General features: G+C 50.7%; 1 protein-coding gene across 1 annotated transcript in view; it reads left to right on the top strand.

Moving 5' to 3' along the window:
• Nucleotides 1-25107, top strand: part of PDIA5 (protein disulfide isomerase family A member 5) — a 56011-nt gene that overhangs the window by 4686 nt on the left and 26218 nt on the right. The window contains exons 2-8 of the mRNA XM_075317011.1: nt 15794-15920; nt 16812-16899; nt 19117-19200; nt 19426-19471; nt 19622-19775; nt 21463-21530; nt 21927-22018. Of these exons, the coding sequence (XP_075173126.1) occupies nt 15794-15920; nt 16812-16899; nt 19117-19200; nt 19426-19471; nt 19622-19775; nt 21463-21530; nt 21927-22018 (659 nt within the window). The remainder of the gene's footprint in view (nt 1-15793; nt 15921-16811; nt 16900-19116; nt 19201-19425; nt 19472-19621; nt 19776-21462; nt 21531-21926; nt 22019-25107) is intronic.

Genomic DNA, 25107 nt, shown 5'->3' with positions numbered 1-25107 from the left:
AGTTCTCACCGCTAAGGGTTTGGTACCTCTGGTTCTGGTCCAGACAGTTGTCACCGCTGAGGGTTTGGTACCTCTGGTTCTGGTCCAGACAGTTGTCACCGCTGAGGGTTTGGTACCTCTGGTTCTGGTCCAGACAGTTGTCACCGCTGAGGGTTTGGTACCTCTGGTTCTGGTCCAGACAGTTGTCACCGCTGAGGGTTTGGTACCTCTGGTTCTGGTCCAGACAGTTGTCACCGCTGAGGGTTTGGTACCTCTGGTTCTGGTCCAGACAGTTCTCACCGCTGAGGGTTTGGTACCTATGGTTCTGGTCCAGACAGTTGTCACCGCTGAGGGTTTGGTACCTCTGGTTCTGGTCCAGACAGTTGTCACCGCTGAGGGTTTGGTACCTCTGGTTCTGGTCCAGACAGTTGTCACCGCTGAGGGTTTGGTACCTCTGGTTCTGGTCCAGACAGTTCTCACCGCTGAGGGTTTGGTACCTCTGGTTCTGGTCCAGACAGTTCTCACCGCTGAGGGTTTGGTACCTCTGGTTCTGGTCCAGACAGTTCTCACTGCTGAGGGTTTGGTACCTCTGGTTCTGGTCCAGACAGTTGTCACCGCTGAGGGTTTGGTACCTCTGGTTCTGGTCCAGACAGTTGTCACCGCTGAGGGTTTGGTACCTTGTCTCCTCTCCTGGCAGTGCCGGATGTCAGAGGGACCGGATGTAGCACCTCTGGTTCTGATCCACGGCACCTGGAACTACACAAGATCCGTTCAGTTCTTTGGTGTGAAGAATTGTTGCGTGTGGCTGAAGCTTCGGGTGCAGGGAGAAGTGCGGCTTTTCTGGGGTCGTGTTCACATTGTGCTGTACATCGGCGCATGCGCTGACCACATGCCGCTTCACCTGGTGCCGGCGGTGTACAGCGCTGTGCCTGACTGTCACTATATACAAGGTGGAGGTCGCCCCTCCAGGATTGCAGCCGAGTGCACCACGTGTTCGGGAATTGCCAGATCAGCGGCTCTCTGCTCCTCGGCGCCGCTTCTCTTTTACAGACTTTTTTCAGCCTCATCCTCCAGCATCTTCTGAAGTCTTGTCACAGAGCTGACACTTTGTCATAGACCTGAGACAACTGAGATGGTGAATCCCCCTCCCCCATCCCAGCTCCGCACAGAAGCCCCCCCTCAGGAAGTCCTGGATACAGATGCAGGAGTCTGGAGGAAATCCTCTGGAGTGTGCAGAGACTGAACCAAGACCCCTGCTCCTCCAGTCACCTCCAGAGCTGCACTCACTATTCTATCATATCCTCCAGTCACCTCCAGAGCTGCATTCACTTTTCTGCTGTTACATCTTATCATATCCTCCAATCACCTCCAGAGCTGTACTCACTATTCTGCTGTCCAGTCACCTCCAGAGCTGCACTCACTATTCTATCATATCCTCCAGTCACCTCCAGAGCTGCACTCACTATTCTGCTGTTACATCATATCCTCCAGTCACCTCCAGAGCTGTACTCACTATTCTGCTGTTACATCATGTCTTATCCTCCAGTCACCTCCAGAGCTGCAGTCTCTATTCTGCTGTTACGTGTCTTATCTTCCAGAGGTGTAGTCACTATTCTGCTTTTACATCATATTTTATCCTCCAGTCACCTCCAGAGCTGAACTCACTACTCTGATGTTACATCGTGTCTTATCCTCCAGAGCTGTAGTCACTACTCTGATGTTACATCGTGTCTTATCCTCCAGAGCTGTACTCAATATTCTGCTGTTGCATCGTATCTTATCCTCCAGAGCTGTAGTCACTACTCTGATGTTACATCGTGTCTTATCCTCCAGAGCTGTACTCAATATTCTGCTGTTGCATCGTATCTTATCCTCCAGAGCTGTAGTCACTACTCTGATGTTACATCGTGTCTTATCCGGGAGAGCTGTAGTCACTATTCTGCTGTTGCATCGTGTCTTATCCTCCAGTCACCTTCAGAGCTGTAGTCCCTATTCTGCTGTTACATCGTGTCTTATCCTCCAGTCACCTCCAGAGCTGTAGTCCCTATTCTGCTGTTACATCGTGTCTTATCCTCCAGTCACCTCCAGAGCTGTAGTCCTTATTCTGCTGTTACATCGTGTCTTATCCTCCAGTCATCTCCAGAGCTGTAGTCCTTATTCTGCTGTTACATCGTGTCTTATCCTCCAGAGCTGCAGTCACTATTCTGCTGTTGCATCGTGTCTTATCCTCCAGTCACCTCCAGAGCTGTAGTCCTTATTCTGCTGTTACATCGTGTCTTATCCTCCAGAGCTGCAGTCACTATTCTGCTGTCCAGTCACTTCCATAATTACAGTTTGTTACAATGTATCAGTCTGGAGCCCCAGATAAGAGTTGTCTATTTTGGATACAATTGTAACAAATGCTCAGCTGTGAGAAGGTTTATCAGGAGAGATGGTGGTGAGGAGGAGACCCCTGGGCACTGCAGCGTGGCAGAGACCCTTCCAGTAATTGATACTCAGGCCCCGGGCAGTGGAGGCCTCGCCCGCTGAGCGTCGCGGGTGCAGTTGGCCGTGGTGCCGCTATTGTTACCAGTCAGCATCTCTGGTAGCGCTAATAAGTGAAGCCGCTCATGGAGGATACGTGGAATGTGAGGGCTGGAGATGGGCACGAGCTGATATTGGCCCACACTGGTCCCTGTGCCAGCCACGTCCCACATTCCTCCGGGTACATGATATCAGATGATTATCAGGATCGTGTGTGGCGAGTGCCAGGCCTGGGACGGGTCATCAGAGTGACTGGCACCGAGAGATGCAGCGAGCCCGGGATCCCCCCAACCCAGAAGAGCCGACAGCCGGGTCCCCCGTTATCAGGAGCCCCCGTTATCAGGAGCCCCCGTTATCAGGAGCCCCCGTTATCAGGAGCCCCCGTTATCAGGAGCCCCCGTTATCAGGAGCCCCCGTTATCAGGAGCCCCCGTTATCAGGAGCCGGTGCTCGTAGGGGATTCACGTCCTGGAGGATAGGGGAGATTTTGACTCATTTGGGACATACATATAACCGCCATACACTGGCACTGTCCGGGAGCCGGCTCTCCTCAGCACCTATATATACCTCCTATACAAGCCCTGTCCACAAGAGCTGACAGTCTGTGCAGCAGTGATCCCAGATCTGGCGCAGGATGAGCTGAGCTCTGGTGATCCCGGATCTGGCGCAGGATAAGCTGAGCTTTGGTGATCCCGGATCTGGCGCGGGATGAGCTGAGCTATGGTGATCCCGGATCTGGCGCGGGATGAGCTGAGCTCTGGTGATCCCGGATCTGGCGCGGGATGAGCTGAGCTATGGTGATCCCGGATCTGGCGCGGGATGAGCTGAGCTCTGGTGATCCCGGATCTGGCGCGGGATGAGCTGAGCTATGGTGATCCCGGATCTGGCGCGGGATGAGCTGAGCTCTGGTGATCCCGGAGCTGGTGCGAGATGAGCTGAGCTCTGGTGATCCCGGATCTGGCGCGGGATGAGCTGAGCTCTGGTGATCCCGGATCTGGCGCGGGATGAGCTGAGCTCTGGTGATCCTGGATCTGGCGCGGGATGAGCTGAGCTCTGGTGATCCCGGAGCTGGTGCGAGATGAGCTGAGCTCTGGTGATCCCGGATCTGGCGCGGGATGAGCTGAGCTCTGGTGATCCCGGATCTGGCGCGGGATGAGCTGAGCTGTGGTGATCCCGGAGCTGGTGCGAGATGAGCTGAGCTCTGGTGATCCCGGATCTGGCGCGGGATGAGTGGAGCTCTGGATCCTGCTTGGCTAATATTTGGTTTGGATTCTCCACCTGGAACAAGAATAATGAAACGTGCGCAGCCAGAAACTGGTCCGTCAGCATCAGAGGCCGGCGAGTGGCTGTGATCCGGGGAGACGGCCCCCGGCTGTGTGCACAGCGAGGTGGATACGCCCGGGACCTGTGTGCTCAGGCCAACACCTGCAGTACATACGGATAGAGTGTCAGCTCCTGGGCCAGCAGAGCATCCACACAAACACCTGCAATACATACGGGTAGAGTGTCAGCTCCTGGGCCAGCAGAGCATCCACACAAACACCTGCAATACATACGGGTAGAGTGTCAGCTCCTGGGCCAGCAGAGCATCCACACAAACACCTGCAATACATACGGGTAGAGTGTCAGCTCCTGGGCCAGCAGAGCATCCACACAAACACCTGCAATACATACGGATAGAGTGTCAGCTCCTGGGCCAGCGGAGCATCCACACAAACACCTGCAATACATACGGATAGAGTGTCAGCTCCTGGGCCAGCGGAGCACCCGCACAAACACCTGCAGTACATACGGATAGAGTGTCAGCTCCTGGGCCAGCGGAGCACCCGCACAAACACCTGCAATACATACGGGTAGAGTGTCAGCTCCTGGGCCAGCGGAGCATCCACACAAACACCTGCAATACATACGGGTAGAGTGTCAGCTCCTGGGCCAGCAGAGCATCCACACAAACACCTGCAGTACATACGGATAGAGTGTCAGCTCCTGGGCCAGCAGAGCACCCGCACAAACACCTGCAGTACATACGGATAGAGTGTCAGCTCCTGGGCCAGCGGAGCACCCGCACAAACACCTGCAATACATACGGGTAGAGTGTCAGCTCCTGGGCCAGCGGAGCACCCGCACAAACACCTGCAGTACATACGGATAGAGTGTCAGCTCCTGGGCCAGCGGAGCACCCGCACAAACACCTGCAGTACATACGGGTAGAGTGTCAGCTCCTGGGCCAGCGGAGCACCCGCACAAACACCTGCAGTACATACGGATAGAGTGTCAGCTCCTGGGCCAGCGGAGCATCTGTACAAACACCTGCAGTACATACGGATAGAGTGTCAGCTCCTGGGCCAGCGGAGCATCTGTACAAACACCTGCAATACATACGGTTAGAGTGTCAGCTCCTGGGCCAGCGGAGCACCCGCACAAACACCTGCAGTACATACGGATAGAGTGTCAGCTCCTGGGCCAGCAGAGCATCCGCACAAACACCTGCAATACATACGGGTAGAGTGTCAGCTCCTGGGCCAGCGGAGCACCCGCACAAACACCTGCAATACATACGGATAGAGTGTCAGCTCCTGGGCCAGCGGAGCACCTGCACAAACACCTGCAATAGATATGGGTAGAGTGTCAGCTCCTGGGCCAGCGGAGCACCCGCACAAACACCTGCAATACATACGGATAGAGTGTCAGCTCCTGGGCCAGCAGAGCATCCATACAAACACCTGCAATACATACGGGTAGAGTGTCAGCTCCTGGGCCAGCGGAGCACCTGCACAAACACCTGCAATACATATGGGTAGAGTGTCAGCTCCTGGGCCAGCGGAGCACCCGCACAAACACCTGCAATACATACGGATAGAGTGTCAGCTCCTGGGCCAGCGGAGCACCCGCACAAACACCTGCAATACATACGGATAGAGTGTCAGCTCCTGGGCCAGCGGAGCATCCGCACAAACACCTGCAATACATACGGGTAGAGTGTCAGCTCCTGGGCCAGCGGAGCATCCGCACAAACACCTGCAGTACATACGGATAGAGTGTCAGCTCCTGGGCCAGCGGAGCACCCGCACAAACACCTGCAATACATACGGATAGAGTGTCAGCTCCTGAGCCAGCGGAGCACCCGCACAAACACCTGCAGTACATACGGATAGTGTCAGCTCCTGGGCCAGCGGAGCATCCGCACAAACACCTGCAGTACATACGGATAGAGTGTCAGCTCCTGGGCCAGCGGAGCATCTGTACAAACACCTGCAATACATACGGATAGAGTGTCAGCTCCTGGGCCAGCAGAGCACCCGCACAAACACCTGCAATACATACGGATAGAGTGTCAGCTCCTGGGCCAGCGGAGCATCTGTACAAACACCTGCAATACATACGGTTAGAGTGTCAGCTCCTGGGCCAGCGGAGCACCCGCACAAACACCTGCAGTACATACGGGTAGAGTGTCAGCTCCTGGGCCAGCGGAGCATCCACACAAACACCTGCAATACATACGGATAGAGTGTCAGCTCCTGGGCCAGCGGAGCATCCACACAAACACCTGCAATACATATGGTTAGAGTGTCAGCTCCTGGGCCAGCGGAGCACCCGCACAAACACCTGCAATACATACGGATAGAGTGTCAGCTCCTGGGCCAGCAGAGCACCCGCACAAACACTTGCAGTACATACGGATAGAGTGTCAGCTCCTGGGCCAGCAGAGCATCCGCACAAACACCTGCAGTACATACGGGTAGAGTGTCAGCTCCTGGGCCAGCAGAGCATCCGCACAAACACCTGCAGTACATACGGGTAGAGTGTCAGCTCCTGGGCTAGCGGAGCACCCGCACAAACACCTGCAATACATACGGATAGAGTGTCAGCTCCTGGGCCAGCAGAGCATCCACACAAACACCTGCAGTACATACGGATAGAGTGTCAGCTCCTGGGCCAGCAGAGCATCCACACAAACACCTGCAGTACATACGGATAGAGTGTCAGCTCCTGGGCCAGCAGAGCATCCACACAAACACCTGCAGTACATACGGATAGAGTGTCAGCTCCTGGGCCAGCAGAGCATCCGCACAAACACCTGCAGTACATACGGATAGAGTGTCAGCTCCTGGGCCAGCGGAGCATCCGCACAAACACCTGCAATACATACGGTTAGAGTGTCAGCTCCTGGGCCAGCGGAGCATCCGCACAAACACCTGCAGTACATACGGATAGAGTGTCAGCTCCTGGGCCAGCAGAGCACCCGCACAAACACCTGCAATACATACGGTTAGAGTGTCAGCTCCTGGGCCAGCGGAGCACCCGCACAAACACCTGCAATACATACGGATAGAGTGTCAGCTCCTGGGCCAGCAGAGCACCCGCACAAACACTTGCAGTACATACGGATAGAGTGTCAGCTCCTGGGCCAGCAGAGCATCCGCACAAACACCTGCAATACATACGGATAGAGTGTCAGCTCCTGGGCCAGCAGAGCATCCACACAAACACCTGCAGTACATACGGATAGAGTGTCAGCTCCTGGGCCAGCGGAGCACCCGCACAAACACCTGCAATACATACGGGTAGAGTGTCAGCTCCTGGGCCAGCGGAGCATCCACACAAACACCTGCAGTACATACGGATAGAGTGTCAGCTCCTGGGCCAGCAGAGCATCCGCACAAACACCTGCAGTACATACGGATAGAGTGTCAGCTCCTGGGCCAGCGGAGCATCCGCACAAACACCTGCAATACATACGGTTAGAGTGTCAGCTCCTGGGCCAGCGGAGCATCCGCACAAACACCTGCAGTACATACGGATAGAGTGTCAGCTCCTGGGCCAGCAGAGCACCCGCACAAACACCTGCAATACATACGGTTAGAGTGTCAGCTCCTGGGCCAGCGGAGCATCCACACAAACACCTGCTACGTCTGCAGTTCCTTTCTATTCCAGACCTATGACAAGATCTCTGCTTGCTGAAAGTTACATGGACATTTACATTTGCCTCCTGGTCACACAGGGTTTGTTACAGTGTGTCAGTAACAATCCTCCATTCCTCCTCTCCTGATCACTGCTACTTACACTAATACATTGTAACAAAGCACAGACGCGGGAATCTGAGCTCAGCTGCTGGTCAGTGACTGTCCCCACACCCCGAGACCGCGAGCAGAAGAGAAAGCCGAGTGTAGAACACAAAGTACATAAGAAGTAATAGAAAGTCTCATTATCCGAGGATCCGACACAATGCCGTCATCTGTCACTGTCAGCAAATCAAGGGTTAAATAACAAAAGATCTTCACACCCAGTGCACTTTGTCTCCGTCAGACAGCGAGTAACACTAAAAGTAATTCTACTGCCGCCCCCCAGTAATGCTCCTGCCATTCCAGTGCTGATATAACCCCAGACATTACATATGTGACTGATATCAGCCCCTCTTATAATGCTCCAGTGCTGATATAACCCCAGACATTACATATGTGACTGATATCAGCCCCTCTTATAATGCTCCAGTGCTGATATAACCTCAGACATTACATATGTGACTGATATCAGCCCCTCTTATAACTCTCCAGTGCTGATATAACCCCAGACATTACATATGTGACTGATATCAGCTCCTCTTATAATGCTCCAGTGCTGATATAACCCCAGACATTACATATGTGACTGATATCAGCCCCTCTTATAACGCTCCAGTGCTGATATAACCCCAGACATTACATATGTGACTGATATCAGCCCCTCTTATAACGCTCCAGTGTTGATATAACCCCAGACATTACATATGTGACTGATATCAGCTCCTCTTATAACGCTCCAGTGCTGATATAACCCCAGACATAACATATGTGACTGATATCAGCCCCTCTTATAACGCTCCAGTGCTGATATAACCCCAGACATAACATATGTGACTGATATCAGCCCCTCTTATAATGCTCCAGTGCTGATATAACCCCAGATATTACATATGTGACTGATATCAGCCCCTCTTATAATGCTCCAGTGCTGATATAACCCCAGACATTACATATGTGACTGATATCAGCTCCTCTTATAATGCTCCAGTGCTGATATAACCCCAGACATTACATATGTGACTGATATCAGCCCCTCTTATAATGCTCCAGTGCTGATATAACCCCAGACATTACATATGTGACTGATATCAGCTCCTCTTATAATGCTCCAGTGCTGATATAACCCCAGACATTACATATGTGACTGATATCAGCCCCTCTTATAATGCTCCAGTGCTGATATAATCCCAGACATTACATATGTGACTGATATCAGCTCCTCTTATAATGCTCCAGTGCTGATATAACCCCAGACATTACATATGTGACTGATATCAGCCCCTCATATAATGCTCCAGTGCTGATATAACCTCCAGACATTACATATGTGACTGATATCAGCCCCTCTTATAATGCTCCAGTGCTGATATAACCCCAGACATTACATATGTGACTGATATCAGCCCCTCTTATAATGCTCCAGTGCTCATATAACCCCAGACATTACATATGTGACTGATATCAGCTCCTCTTATAATGCTCCAGTGCTAATATAACCCCAGACATTACATATGTGACTGATATGAGCCCCTCTTATAATGCTCCAGTGCTGATATAACCCAGACATTACATATGTAACTGATATCAGCCCCTCTTATAATGCTCCAGTGCTGATATATCCCCAGACATTACATATGTGACTGATATCCGCCCCTCTTATAACACTCCAGTGCTGATATAACCCCAGACATTACATATGTGACTGATATTAGCCCCTCTTATAACGCTCCAGTGCTGATATAACCCCAGACATTACATATGTGACTGATATCAGCTCCTCTTATAATGCTCCAGTGCTGATATAACCCCAGACATTACATATGTGACTGATATCAGCCCCTCATATAATGCTCCAGTGCTGATATAACCCCAGACATTACATATGTGACTGATATCAGCCCCTCTTATAATGCTCCAGTGCTGATATATCCCCAGACATTACATATGTGACTGATATCCGCCCCTCTTATAATGCTCCAGTGCTGATATAACCCCAGACATTACATATGTGACTGATATCAGCCCCTCTTATAACGCTCCAGTGCTGATATAACCCCAGATATTACATATGTGACTGATATCAGCCCCTCTTATAATGCTCCAGTGCTGATATAACCCCAGACATTACATATGTGACTGATATCAGCTCCTCTTATAATGCTCCAGTGCTGATATAACCATCATACATTACATATGTGACTGATATCAGCCCCTCATATAATGCTCCAGTGCTGATATAACCCCAGACATTACATATGTGACTGATATCAGCCCTTCTTATAATGCTCCAGTGCTGATATAACCCCAGACATTACATATGTGACTGATATCAGCCCCTCGTATAACGCTCCAGTGCTGATATAACCCCAGACATTACATATGTGACTGATATCAGCCCCTCTTATAACGCTCCAGTGCTGATATAACCCCAGACATTACATATGTGACTGATATCAGCCCCTCTTATAATGCTCCAGTACTGATATAACCCCAGACATTTTATGTGACTGATATCAGCCCCTCTTATAATGCTCCAGTGCTGATATAACCCCAGACATTACATATGTGACTGATATCAGCCCCTCTTATAATGCTCCAGTGCTGATATAACCCCAGACATTACATATATGACTGATATCAGCCCCTCTTATAATGCTCCAGTGCTGATATAACCCCAGACATTACATATGTGACTGATATCCGCCCCTCTTATAACGCTCCAGTGCTGATATAACCTCCAGACATTACATATGTGACTGATATCAGCCCCTCTTATAATGCTCCAGTGCTGATATAACCCCAGACATTACATATGTGACTGATATCAGCCCCTCTTATAATGCTCCATTGCTGATATAACCTCCAGACATTACATATGTGACTGATATCAGCCCCTCTTATAATGCTCCAGTGCTGATATAACCCCAGACATTACATATGTGACTGATATCCGCCCCTCTTATAACGCTCCAGCACTGATATAACCCCAGACATTACATATGTGACTGATATCCGCCCCTCTTTTAACGCTCCAGCACTGATATAACCCCAGACATTACATATGTGACTGATATCCGCTCCTCTTATAATGCTCCAGTGCTGATATAACCTCCAGACATTACATATGTGACTGATATCCGCTCCTCTTATAATGCTCCAGTGCTCATATAACCCCAGACATTACATATGTGACTGATATCAGCCCCTCTTATAATGCTCCAGTGCTGATATAACCCCAGACATTACATATGTGACTGATATCAGCCCCTCTTATAATGCTCCAGTGCTGATATAACCCCCAGACATTACATATGTGACTGATATCAGCCCCTCTTATAACGCTCCAGCGCTGATATAACCCCAGACATTACATATGTGACTGATATCAGCCCCTCTTATAATGCTCCAGTGCTGATATAACCCCAGACATTACATATGTGACTGATATCAGCCCCTCGTATAACGCTCCAGTGCTGATATAACCCCAGACATTACATATGTGACTGATATCAGCCCCTCTTATAATGCTCCAGTGCTGATATAACCCCAGACATTACATATGTGACTGATATCGGCCCCCTCTTATAATGCTCCAGTGCTGATATAACCTCCAGACATTACATATGTGACTGATATCAGCCCCTCTTATAATGCTCCAGTGCTGATATAACCCCAGACATTACATATGTGACTGATATCAGCTCCTCTTATAATGCTCCAGTACTGATATAACTCCAGACATTACATATGTGACTGATATTAGCCCCTCTTATAATGCTCCAGTGCTGATATAACCCCAGACATTACATATGTGACTGATATCAGCTCCTCTTATAATGCTCCAGTACTGATATAACCCCAGACATTACATATGTGACTGATATCAGCCCCTCTTATAACGCTCCAGTGATGATATAACCCCAGACATTACATATGTGACTGATATCAGCCCCTCTTATAATGCTCCAGTGCTGATATAACCCCAGACATTACATATGTGACTGATATCAGCCCCTCTTATAACGCTCCAGTGCTGATATAACCCAGACATTACATATGTGACTGATATCAGCCCCTCTTATAATGCTCCAGTGCTGATATAACCCCAGACATTACATATGTGACTGATATCAGCTCCTCTTATAATGCTCCAGTGCTGATATAACCTCCAGACATTACATATGTGACTGATATCAGCCCCTCTTATAATGCTCCAGTGCTCATATAACCCCAGACATTACATATGTGACTGATATCAGCTCCTCTTATAATGCTCCAGTGCTGATATAACCCCAGACATTACATATGTGACTGATATCAACCCCTCTTATAATGCTCCAGTGCTGATATAACCCCAGATATTACATATGTGACTGATATCAGCCCCTCTTATAATGCTCCAGTGCTGATATAATCCCAGACATTACATATGTGACTGATATCAGCTCCTCTTATAATGCTCCAGTGCTGATATAACCCCAGACATTACATATGTGACTGATATCAGCCCCTCATATAATGCTCCAGTGCTGATATAACCTCCAGACATTACATATGTGACTGATATCAGCCCCTCTTATAATGCTCCAGTGCTGATATAACCCCAGACATTACATATGTGACTGATATCAGCTCCTCTTATAATGCTCCAGTGCTGATATAACCCCAGACATTACATATGTGACTGATATCAGCCCCTCATATAATGCTCCAGTGCTGATATAACCCCAGACATTACATATGTGACTGATATCAGCCCCTCTTATAATGCTCCAGTGCTGATATATCCCCAGACATTACATATGTGACTGATATCCTCCCCTCTTATAACACTCCAGTGCTGATATAACCCCAGACATTACATATGTGACTGATATCAGCCCCTCGTATAACGCTCCAGTGCTGATATAACCCCAGATATTACATATGTGACTGATATCAGCCCCTCTTATAATGCTCCAGTGCTGATATAACCCCAGACATTACATATGTGACTGATATCAGCTCCTCTTATAATGCTCCAGTGCTGATATAACCCCAGACATTACATGTGACTGACATCAACCCCTCTTATAATGCTCCAGTGCTGATATAACCCCAGATATTACATATGTGACTGATATCAGCCCCTCTTATAATGCTCCAGTGCTGATATAACCATCATACATTACATATGTGACTGATATCAGCCCCTCATATAATGCTCCAGTGCTGATATAACCCCAGACATTACATATGTGACTGATATCAGCCCTTCTTATAATGCTCCAGTGCTGATATAACCCCAGACATTACATATGTGACTGATATCAGCCCCTCGTATAACGCTCCAGTGCTGATATAACCCCAGACATTACATATGTGACTGATATCAGCCCCTCTTATAACGCTCCAGTGCTGATATAACCCCAGACATTACATATGTGACTGATATCAGCCCCTCTTATAATGCTCCAGTGCTGATATAACCCCAGACATTACATATGTGACTGATATCAGCCCCTCTTATAATGCTCCAGTACTGATATAACCCCAGACATTACATATGTGACTGATATCAGCCCCTCTTATAATGCTCCAGTGCTGATATAACCCCAGACATTACATATGTGACTGATATCAGCCCCTCTTATAATGCTCCAGTGCTGATATAACCCCAGACATTACATATATGACTGATATCAGCCCCTCTTATAATGCTCCAGTGCTGATATAACCCCAGACATTACATATGTGACTGATATCCGCCCCTCTTATAACGCTCCAGTGCTGATATAACCTCCAGACATTACATATGTGACTGATATCAGCCCCTCTTATAATGCTCCAGTGCTGATATAACCCCAGACATTACATATGTGACTGATATCAGCCCCTCTTATAATGCTCCAGCGCTGATATAACCTCCAGACATTACATATGTGACTGATATCAGCCCCTCTTATAATGCTCCAGCACTGATATAACCCCAGACATTACATATGTGACTGATATCCGCCCCTCTTATAACGCTCCAGCACTGATATAACCCCAGACATTACATATGTGACTGATATCAGCTCCTCTTATAATGCTCCAGTGCTGATATAACCTCCAGACATTACATATGTGACTGATATCAGCCCCTCTTATAATGCTCCAATGCTGATATAACCCCAGACATTACATATGTGACTGATATCAGCCCCTCTTATAATGCTCCAGTGCTGATATAACCCCAGACATTACATATGTGACTGATATCAGCCCCTCTTATAATGCTCCAGTGCTGATATAACCCCCAGACATTACATATGTGACTGATATCAGCCCCTCTTATAACGCTCCAGCGCTGATATAACCCCAGACATTACATATGTGACTGATATCAGCCCCTCTTATAATGCTCCAGTGCTGATATAACCCCAGACATTACATATGTGACTGATATCAGCTCCTCTTATAATGCTCCAGTGCTGATATAACCTCCAGATATTACACATGTGACTGATATCAGCTCCTCTTATAACGCTCCAGTGCTGATATAACCTCCAGATATTACATATGTGACTGATATCAGCCCCTCTTATAACGCTCCAGTGCTGATATAACCCCAGACATTACACATGTGACTGATATCAGCCCCTCTTATAACACTCCAGTGCTGATATAACCCCAGACATTACATATGTGACTGATATCAGCCCCTCTTATAATGCTCCAGTGCTGATATAACCCCAGACATTACACATGTGACTGATATCAGCCCCTCTTATAATGCTCCAGTGCTGATATAACCCCAGACATTACATATGTGACTGATATCGGCCCCCTCTTATAATGCTCCAGTGCTGATATAACCTCCAGACATTACATATGTGACTGATATCAGCCCCTCTTATAATGCTCCAGTGCTGATATAACCCCAGACATTACATATGTGACTGATATCAGCCCCTCTTATAACGCTCCAGTGCTGATATAACCTCCAGACATTACATATGTGACTGATATCAGCTCCTCTTATAATGCTCCAGTACTGATATAACTCCAGACATTACATATGTGACTGATATTAGCCCCTCTTATAATGCTCCAGTGCTGATATAACCCCAGACATTACATATGTGACTGATATCAGCTCCTCTTATAATGCTCCAGTACTGATATAACTCCAGACATTACATATGTGACTGATATTAGCCCCTCTTATAATGCTCCAGTGCTGATATAACCCCAGACATTACATATGTGACTGATATCAGCCCCTCTTATAATGCTCCAGTGCTGATATAACCCCAGACATTACATATGTGACTGATATCAGCTCCTCTTATAATGCTCCAGTACTGATATAACCCCAGACATTACATATGTGACTGATATCAGCCCCTCTTATAACGCTCCAGTGATGATATAACCCCAGACATTACATATGTGACTGATATCAGCCCCTCTTATAATGCTCCAGTGCTGATATAACCCCAGACATTACATATGTGACTGATATCAGCTCCTCTTATAATGCTCCAGTGCTGATATAACCCCAGACATTACACATGTGACTGATATCAGCCCCTCTTATAACGCTCCAGTGCTGATATAACCTCCAGACATTACATATGTGACTGATATCAGCTCCTCTTATAATGCTCCAGTGCTGATATAACCCCAGACATTACATATGTGACTGATATCAGCCCCTCTTATAATGCTCCAGTGCTGATATAACCCCAGACATTACATATGTGACTGATATCAGCCCCTCTTATAACGCTCCAGTGCTGATATAACCCCAGACATTACATATGTGACTGATATCAGTCCCTCTTATAATGCTCCAGTGCTGATATAACCCCAGACATTACATATGTGACTGATATCAGCCCCTCTTATAATGCTCCAGTGCTGATATAACCCCAGACATTACATATGTGACTGATATCCGCCCCTCTTATAACGCTCCAGTGCTGATATAACCTCCAGACATTACATATGTGACTGATATCAGCCCCTCTTATAATGCTCCAGTGCTGATATAACCCCAGACATTACATATGTGACTGATATCAGCCCCTCTTATAACGCTCCAGTGCTGATATAACCCCAGACATTACATATGTGACTGATATCAGCCCCTCCTGTAGTAACCATTGCGCTTTTGTGTAGGGTAATATACTAGCGCTGCAGTGAGGGCTGACACGTGTGCAGCGGCTGCAGCGTCTCATCGTGTCTTTCTTCTCCTTACAGATCGTCTTTCCTTCCATCCTCCTGGCATTAAAACTATCTCCGCTCATCGAAAAAATCAGTGACCACAAGGACTTCAAGAAACTGCTGCGCACGCGCAATAACGTGCTGGTGCTTTACTCCAAGTCAGGTGAGGTCAGGAGCGGGCGATAATGAGCGGGTGCAGGGACCAGCGCAGGCTGCAAAACCAAGGAAAAGCTGCATGCAAAGGGTGAGGTCTGCAAATCCCAAGAATAGACAAGTGCGGTCCCACTCTCTATACAGACACATTTGCAGGTTTTTCCCTTCACTCTCTATACAGACACATTTGTAGGTTTTTCCCTTCACTCTCTATACAGACACATCTGCAGGTTTTTCCCCTCACCCATGACAGCACCACGTGAGAGAGGAATCTGCCCAGCGAGGACAGGAAACCATTCTGAATAAAAGGGCGGTACTTCTCCCCTTCGTCAGTTGGTTTCCTGTCCTTGATGGGAGACCGCCGTTCTGGAAAAAATGGCTACCGGTAAGTAACCGTGGTGGTTTCCTCCGCTCTCTATACAGACACATCTGCAGGTTTTCCCCTCCACTCTATACAGACACATCTGCAGGTTTTCCCCTCCACTCTATACAGACACATCTGCAGGTTTTTCCCTCCACTCGCTATACAGACACATCTGCAGGTTTTTCCCTCCGCACTCCATATAGACACATCTGCAGGTTTTTCCCCTCCGACTCCATACAGACACATCTGCAGGTTTTTCCCTCCACTCTCTATACAGACACATCTGGAGGTTTTTCCCTCCACTCTCTATACAGACACATCTGCAGGTTTTTCCCTCCACTCTCTATACAGACACATCTGCAGGTTTTTCTCTCTGCACTCCATGTAGACACATCTGCAGATGTGTCATTATAGAGAGCGGAGGGAAACTAAGGGTTTACACTCTACGAGGGACTTGTGGCGCTGGAGGATTTGGGTAGCCTCTCCACAGCCCCGGTGATGCTCTGGTCAGTCTGTTTTGTGTTCGGTGTTTTGCAGGCTCGGCTGCGGAGCGTCAGCTGAAGTTGCTGTCGGATGTGGCGCAGGATGTTCGGGGCAGAGCCACTGTATCGTGGATTGACTGCGGGTACGAGTCCGGCCTCTGTGTGCAGCATTGATCGCCAGTATCTCCCTCTCTGTGTATGGGCGTCGGCGGTGTGTATGGGCGTCGGCGGTGTGTATGGGCATCGGCGGTGTGTATGCTTCTCGTGGGCATCGGCCGTGTGTGCGGGCATCGGCTGTGTGTATGCTTCTCGCGGGCATCGGCTGTGTGTATGCTTCTCGCGGGCATCGGCTGTGTGTATGCTTCTCGCGGGCATCGGCTGTGTGTATGCTTCTCGCGGGCATCGGCCGTGTGTATGGGCATCGGCCGTGTGTATGGGCATCGGCCGTGTGTATGGGCATCGGCCGTGTGTATGGGCATCGGCCGTGTGTATGGGCATCGGCCGTGTGTATGCTTCTCGCGGGCATCGGCTGTGTGTATGCTTCTCGCGGGCATCGGCCGTGTGTATGGGCATCGGCCGTGTGTATGGGCATCGGCCGTGTGTATGGGCATCGGCCGTGTGTATGGGCATCGGCCGTGTGTATGCTTCTCGCGGGCATCAGCTGTGTTTATGCTTCTCGCGGGCATCGGTTCTTGGGCGTGTGAGGTTACATTGTATCTTGTACTCTGGTCACATCCAGAGCTGCATTCATAATCCTTTGATTGCTGCTGTAACACCGGATATTAACCCTATATGTGGCATCATGCAGGCCGGACACTGTGAGGTCCCGCCGTCTGTGATCCGGACGCCTGCACACTTTTGGATGCAGCTCTGGATGTAGTATATAAGAATAAGGCTGCACATCAAACTTAGATAATAGTATAATGCCTCAAGCATATGGACAAATATTGGAATATACAATGAAAAATGCTACTTGCTAATTTGAACATGTGAATAATGAATTGCATACCTGCCATGAATATTAGGAAAAAGGAGATATTTAGCAATCGCATTGATCAATGTAACTGAGCCCCAAGGCCTCGTCAAGGCATATCTCTATATTGGGGTCCCTAGCTTTGTGACCCTAACTGTGTGTCATCTCATTGCAATTAAAAACTGCTATGGGTGGAGAGGGGTAACTAAGGACTTTCTTATATAGGAGATGGAAAAAACATGGCCGAAAGGGGCGGAGCTGTGTTCACATTCAGAAAAAAACTACATATAACTGAATAGGATAACTGAAGTGAGCACTAATATATATATTATGAGTGCAAGCCAAAAATACATACTATATATAAGAATAAGGCTGCACATCAAGCTTAGATAATGGTATAATGCCTCAAGCATATGGACAAATATTGGAATATACAATGAAAAATGCTACTTGCTAATTTGAACATGTGAATAATGAATTGCATACCTGCCATGAATATTAGGAAAAAGGAGATATTTAGCAATCGCATTGATCAATGTAACTGAGCCCCAAGGCCTCGTCAAGGCATATCTCTATATTGGGGTCCCTAGCTTTGTGACCCTAACTGTGTGTCATCTCATTGCAATTAAAAACTGCTATGGGTGGAGAGGGGTAACTAAGGACTTTCTTATATAGGAGATGGAAAAAACATGGCCGAAAGGGGCGGAGCTGTGTTCACATTCAGAAAAAAACTACATATAACTGAATAGGATAACTGAAGTGAGCACTAATATATATATTATGAGTGCAAGCCAAAAATACATACTATATATAAGAATAAGGCTGCACATCAAGCTTAGATAATGGTATAATGCCTCAAGCATATGGACAAATATTGGAATATACAATGAAAAATGCTACTTGCTAATTTGAACATGTGAATAATGAATTGCATACCTGCCATGAATATTAGGAAAAAGGAGATATTTAGCAATCGCATTGATCAATGTAACTGAGCCCCAAAACCTCGTCAAGGCATATCTCTATATTGGGGTCCATATTCTTATATATGGTATGTATTTTTGGCTTGCACTCATATATATATATATATATATATATATATATATATATATATATATATATATATATATATATATATATATATATATATATATATATATATATATATATATATATATATATATATATATATATATATATATATATATATATATATATATATTAGTGCTCACTTCAGTTATCCTATTCAGTAATTAGAGTCGTGACATAATAATTGACCTTGATGGGTGTGTGGAGGTGCAGTGAATGCAGCTCTGGATGAGACGAGGGTCTCGCCCGTGAAGTGATTTGGGGTCTTCATGTTTATCTTTCTTTTCATTATTTCCAGTGACTCGGAGAGCAGGAAACTGTGTAAGAAGATGAAGGTGGACCCCGGTGTGAAGCCGGGCGGCGTGGAGCTGCTGCACTACAAGTCAGTGCATGTGTGCTCTGTGTAATGACCGCCGCTCTGACTCCTCCCCCTGGTGGTGACTCCACCCCTTAATGTAACGCCCGCCCTCATCTTGCCTTCTTTTACTGAGTCTCCTCCCCCTTGATCTCTGTGCACTTACACATATCAGCCAATAAGTGCAGCTGCAGTGTAAAGCATGATGGAGAGCCTGATCCCTCAGCGCTTACATTTAGCCTTGTCTTGTAGGGATGGAGCGTTCCACACGGAGTACAACAGACCGGCCACGTACAAGGTAAGGGTCGTGTGTCTCCGGGCACCACGTTCCCGGGTCATGGCCGATTCCTCGAGATCGGGGTGACAGCTCCTTGTGAGGAGAGCGCTGGACCCAGTCCCCCCAGAATTATCCCGAGACCTCTCTGTATTGTGTTCCTCCTTCCCGCAGTCCATGGTGGCTTTCCTGAAGGATCCAGAGGGGGCGCCGCTGTGGGAGGAGAATCCAGACGCCAAAGACATTGTGCACCTCGATAGTGAGAAGGATTTCCGGAAGCTTCTAAAGAAGGAAGATCGCCCCCTGCTGGTGATGTTCTATGCCCCGTGTGAGTGCTGCTGCCGTCCTCAGCAATGTGCTGCCAATATATTGTCTCTGCTGCTCCCGGTATAGAGCTCTGCGGTCTCTGTGCTCTCCTCTACCTGTGCTCTCCTCTCTCCTCTACCTGTGCTCTCCTCTGCCTGTGCTCTCCTCTGCCTGTGCTCTCCTCTGCCTGTGCTCTCCTCTGCCTGTGCTCTCCTCTGCCTGTGCTCTCCTCTGCCTGTGCTCTCCTCTGCCTGTGCTCTCCTCTGCCTGTGCTCTCCTCTGCCTGTGCTCTCCTCTGCCTGTGCTCTCCTCTGCCTGTGCTCTCCTCTGCCTGTGCTCTCCTCTGCCTGTGCTCTCCTCTGCCTGTGCTCTCCTCTCTCCTCTGCCTGTGCTCTCCTCTACCTGTGCTCTCCTCTCTCCTCTACCTGTGCTCTCCTCTGCCTGTGCTCTCCTCTGCCTGTGCTCTCCTCTGCCTGTGCTCTCCTCTGCCTGTGCTCTCCTCTGCCTGTGCTCTCCTCTGCCTGTGCTCTCCTCTGCCTGTGCTCTCCTCTGCCTGTGCTCTCCTCTGCCTGTGCTCTCCTCTGCCTGTGCTCTCCTCTGCCTGTGCTCTCCTCTGCCTGTGCTCTCCTCTGCCTGTGCTCTCCTCTGCCTGTGCTCTCCTCTGCCTGTGCTCTCCTCTGCCTGTGCTCTCCTCTGCCTGTGCTCTCCTCTGCCTGTGCTCTCCTCTGCCTGTGCTCTCCTCTGCCTGTGCTCTCCTCTGCCTGTGCTCTCCTCTGCCTGTGCTCTCCTCTGCCTGTGCTCTCCTCTCTCTCTCTTCTGCCTGTGCTCTCCTCTCTCTCTCTTCTGCCTGTGCTCTCCTCTCTCTCTCTTCTGCCTGTGCTCTCCTCTCTCTCTCTTCTGCCTGTGCTCTCCTCTCTCTCTCTTCTGCCTGTGCTCTCCTCTCTCTCTCTTCTGCCTGTGCTCTCCTCTCTCTCTCTTCTGCCTGTGCTCTCCTCTCTCTCTCTTCTGCCTGTGCTCTCCTCTCTCTCTCTTCTGCCTGTGCTCTCCTCTCTCTCTCTTCTGCCTGTGCTTCCTCTCTCTCTCTTCTGCCTGTGCTTTCCTCTCTCTCTCTTCTGCCTGTGCTCTCCTCTCTCTCTCTTCTGCCTGTGCTCTCCTCTCTCTCTCTTCTGCCTGTGCTTCCTCTCTCTCTCTTCTGCCTGTGCTTCCTCTCTCTCTCTTCTGCCTGTGCTTTCCTCTCTCTCTCTTCTGCCTGTGCTCTCCTCTCTCTCTCTTCTGCCTGTGCTCTCCTCTCTCTCTCTTCTGCCTGTGCTCTCCTCTCTCTCTCTTCTGCCTGTGCTCTCCTCTCTCTCTCTTCTGCCTGTGCTTTCCTCTCTCTCTCTTCTGCCTGTGCTCTCCTCTCTCTCTCTTCTGCCTGTGCTCTCCTCTCTCCTGTGTAACACTCCCCCGACTCCTCTTCTGCCTTTTATATACGCCTTTTGTCTCCTCCTGCTTCTCTCCACTACCCCACTCCACCTCCTCTCCCTCTTCCCCCGCTCCTCTCCCTCTTCCCCCCCCCTCCCCCCGCTCCTCCGCCTCTCCCTCTTCACCCCCCCCTACTCCTCCGCCTCTCCCTCTTCCCCCCCCACTCCTCCTCCTCTCCCTCTTCCCCCCCCCCCCCCCCACTCCTCCGCCTCTCTCCATCTTTCTCATTGTCTCCTTCCTTTGTGCAGGGTGCGGGGTGTGTAAGCGGCTGATGCCAGCGTACCAGCAGGCGGCCTCCGATCTGAAGGGCGGCTATGTGAGTACTCTGCGGAGCGGCCATGTTGTGCTGGGGATTGTGCTCCGCTCGCCCGGGGTTACAGTATTGGTATGGGGTATTCAGTATCGGGGCACGTATGAGGCTGTACCCAGCGGTGCCGCCTCTCGCTATGGGCACTGATGTCCTCTGACAGGGGTAGAGAAGCTGACGTGACCGGGCGCTGGCAGCCGGGCCGACGGCCACACCAGAAGCAGACAGAGGCGCCAGTGATATCACACCGCCATCTGTCAGAGGTGACACGGGGCTATAGGTGGCGACACACCGAGGATTGCCAGCACCAATACATTGTAATTATGCAGAGGTCTTGGAATTGATAATAAATGATCGGAGGTCACAGAATATAGATCTGACCCCGAGTGTCCTCTCCTCCTGCAGGTCCTGGCCGGGATGAACGTCTTCCCTCCAGAGTTTGAGAGGCTGAAGGAAGAATACAGTGTGAAGGGGTACCCCACCGTGCTGTACTTCGAGTAAGTGCTCCCTAAATGTGTGTGAAAATGATCTGCGCTGCTAACCCCTGCACTGGGGGAATGACCTGCACCCACAGCATACACAGCCCCTGCACTGGGGAAATGACCTGCACCCACAGCGTACACAGCCCCTGCACTGGGGAAATGACCTGCACCCACAGCATACACGGCCCCTGCACTGGGGGAATGACCTGCATCCACAGCATACACAGCCCCTGCACTGGGGGAATGACCTGCACCCACAGCATACACAGCCCCTGCACTGGGGGAATGACCTGCACCCACAGCGTACACAGCCCCTGCACTGGGGGAATGACCTGCACCCACAGCGTACACAGCCCCTGCACTGGGGGAATGACCTGCACCCACAGCGTACACGGCCCCTGCACTGGGGGAATGACCTGCACCCACAGCATACACAGCCCCTGCACTGGGGGAATGACCTGCACCCACAGCGTACACAGCCCCTGCACTGGGGGAATGACCTGCACCCACAGCATACGCAGCCCCTGCACTGGGGGAATGACCTGCACCCACAGCATACACGGCCCCTGCACTGGGGGAATGACCTGCACCCACAGCATACACGGCCCCTGCACTGGGGGAATGACCTGCACCCACTGCATACACAGCCCCTGCACTGGGGGAATGACCTGCACCCACAGCATACATAGCCCCTGCACTGGGGGAATGACCTGCACCCACAGCATACACGGCCCCTGCACTGGGGGAATGACCTGCACCCACAGCATACACGGCCCCTGCACTGGGGGAATGACCTGCACCCACAGCATACACGGCCCCTGCACTGGGGGAATGACCTGCACCCACAGCATACACGGCCCCTGCACTGGGGGAATGACCTGCACCCACAGCATACACGGCCCCTGCACTGGGGGAATGACCTGCACCCACAGCATACACGGCCCCTGCACTGGGGGAATGACCTGCACCCACAGCATACACGGCCCCTGCACTGGGGGAATGACCTGCACCCACAGCATACATAGCCCCTGCACTGGGGGAATGACCTGCACCCACAGCATACACGGCCCCTGCACTGGGGGAATGACCTGCACCCACAGCATACACGGCCCCTGCACTGGGGGAATGACCTGCACCCACAGCATACACGGCCCCTGCACTGGGGGAATGACCTGCACCCACTGCATACACGGCCCCTGCACTGGGGGAATGACCTGCACCCACAGCATACACAGCCCCTGCACTGGGGGAATGACCTGCACCCACAGCATACACAGCCCCTGCACTGGGGGAATGACCTGCACCCACAGCATACACCGCCCCTGCACTGGGGGAATAACCTGCACCCACAGCATACACAGCCCCTGCACTGGGGGAATAACCTGCACCCACAGCATACACGGCCCCTGCACTGGGGGAATGACCTGCACCCACAGCATACACGGCCCCTGCACTGGGGGAATGACCTGCACCCACAGCATACACGGCCCCTGCACTGGGGGAATGACCTGCACCCACAGCATACACTGCCCCTGCACTGGGGGAATGACCTGCACCCACAGCATACACGGCCCCTGCACTGGGGGAATGACCTGCACCCACAGCATACACGGCCCCTGCACTGCGGGAATGACCTGCACCCACAGCATACACCGCCCCTGCACTGGGGGAATGACCTGCACCCACAGCATACACAGCCCCTGCACTGGGGGAATGACCTGCACCCACTGCATACACGGCCCCTGCACTTGGGGAATGACCTGCACCCACTGCATACACGGCCCCTGCACTGGGGGAATGACCTGCACCCACAGCGTACACAGCCCCTGCACTGGGGGAATGACCTGCACCCACTGCATACACAGCCCCTGCACTGGGGGAATGACCTGCACCCACAGCGTACACAGCCCCTGCACTGGGGGAATAACCTGCACCCACAGCATACACGGCCCCTGCACTGGGGGAATGACCTGCACCCACAGCGTAGACAGCCCCTGCACTGGGGAAATGACCTGCACCCACAGCGTAGACAGCCCCTGCACTGGGGAAATGACCTGCACCCACAGCGTACAGAGCCCCTGCACTGGGGGAATGACCTGCACCCACAGCATACATAGCCCCTGCACTGGGGGAATGACCTGCACCCACAGCATACACAGCCCCTGCACTGGGGGAATGACCTGCACCCACAGCATACATAGCCCCTGCACTGGGGGAATGACCTGCACCCACAGCATACACGGCCCCTGCACTGGGGGAATGACCTGCACCCACAGCGTACACAGCCCCTGCACTGGGGGAATGACCTGCACCCACAGCGTACACAGCCCCTGCACTGGGGGAATAACCTGCACCCACAGCATACACAGCCCCTGCACTGGGAAAATGACCTGCACCCACAGCGTACACAGCCCCTGCACTGGGGGAATGACCTGCACCCACAGCATACACAGCCCCTGCACTGGGGGAATGACCTGCACCCACAGCGTACACAGCCCCTGCACTGGGGGAATGACCTGCACCCACAGCGTACACAGCCCCTGCACTGGGGGAATAACCTGCACCCACAGCATACACAGCCCCTGCACTGGGGGAATGACCTGCACCCACAGCGTAGACAGCCCCTGCACTGGGGGAATGACCTGCACCCACAGCATACACAGCCCCTGCACTGGGGGAATGACCTGCACCCACAGCATACACCGCCCCTGCACTGGGGGAATGACCTGCACCCACAGCGTACACAGCCCCTGCACTGGGGGAATGACCTGCACCCACAGCATACACGGCCCCTGCACTGGGGGAATGACCTGCACCCACAGCATACACAGCCCCTGCACTGGGGAAATGACCTGCACCCACAGCGTACACAGCCCCTGCACTGGGGGAATGACCTGCACCCACAGCGTAGACAGCCCCTGCACTGGGGGAATGACCTGCACCCACAGCATACACAGCCCCTGCACTGGGGGAATGACCTGCACCCACAGCATACACAGCCCCTGCACTGGGGGAATGACCTGCACCCACAGCATACACGGCCCCTGCACTGGGGGAATGACCTGCACCCACAGCATACACTGCCCCTGCACTGGGGGAATGAC

This window comes from Anomaloglossus baeobatrachus, chromosome 7 (genome assembly GCF_048569485.1).
Source record: "Anomaloglossus baeobatrachus isolate aAnoBae1 chromosome 7, aAnoBae1.hap1, whole genome shotgun sequence".
NCBI lineage: Eukaryota > Metazoa > Chordata > Amphibia > Anura > Aromobatidae > Anomaloglossus > Anomaloglossus baeobatrachus.
Note: the sequence above shows the minus strand (reverse complement) of the source record. Positions and strands in the feature narration are given on the sequence as shown.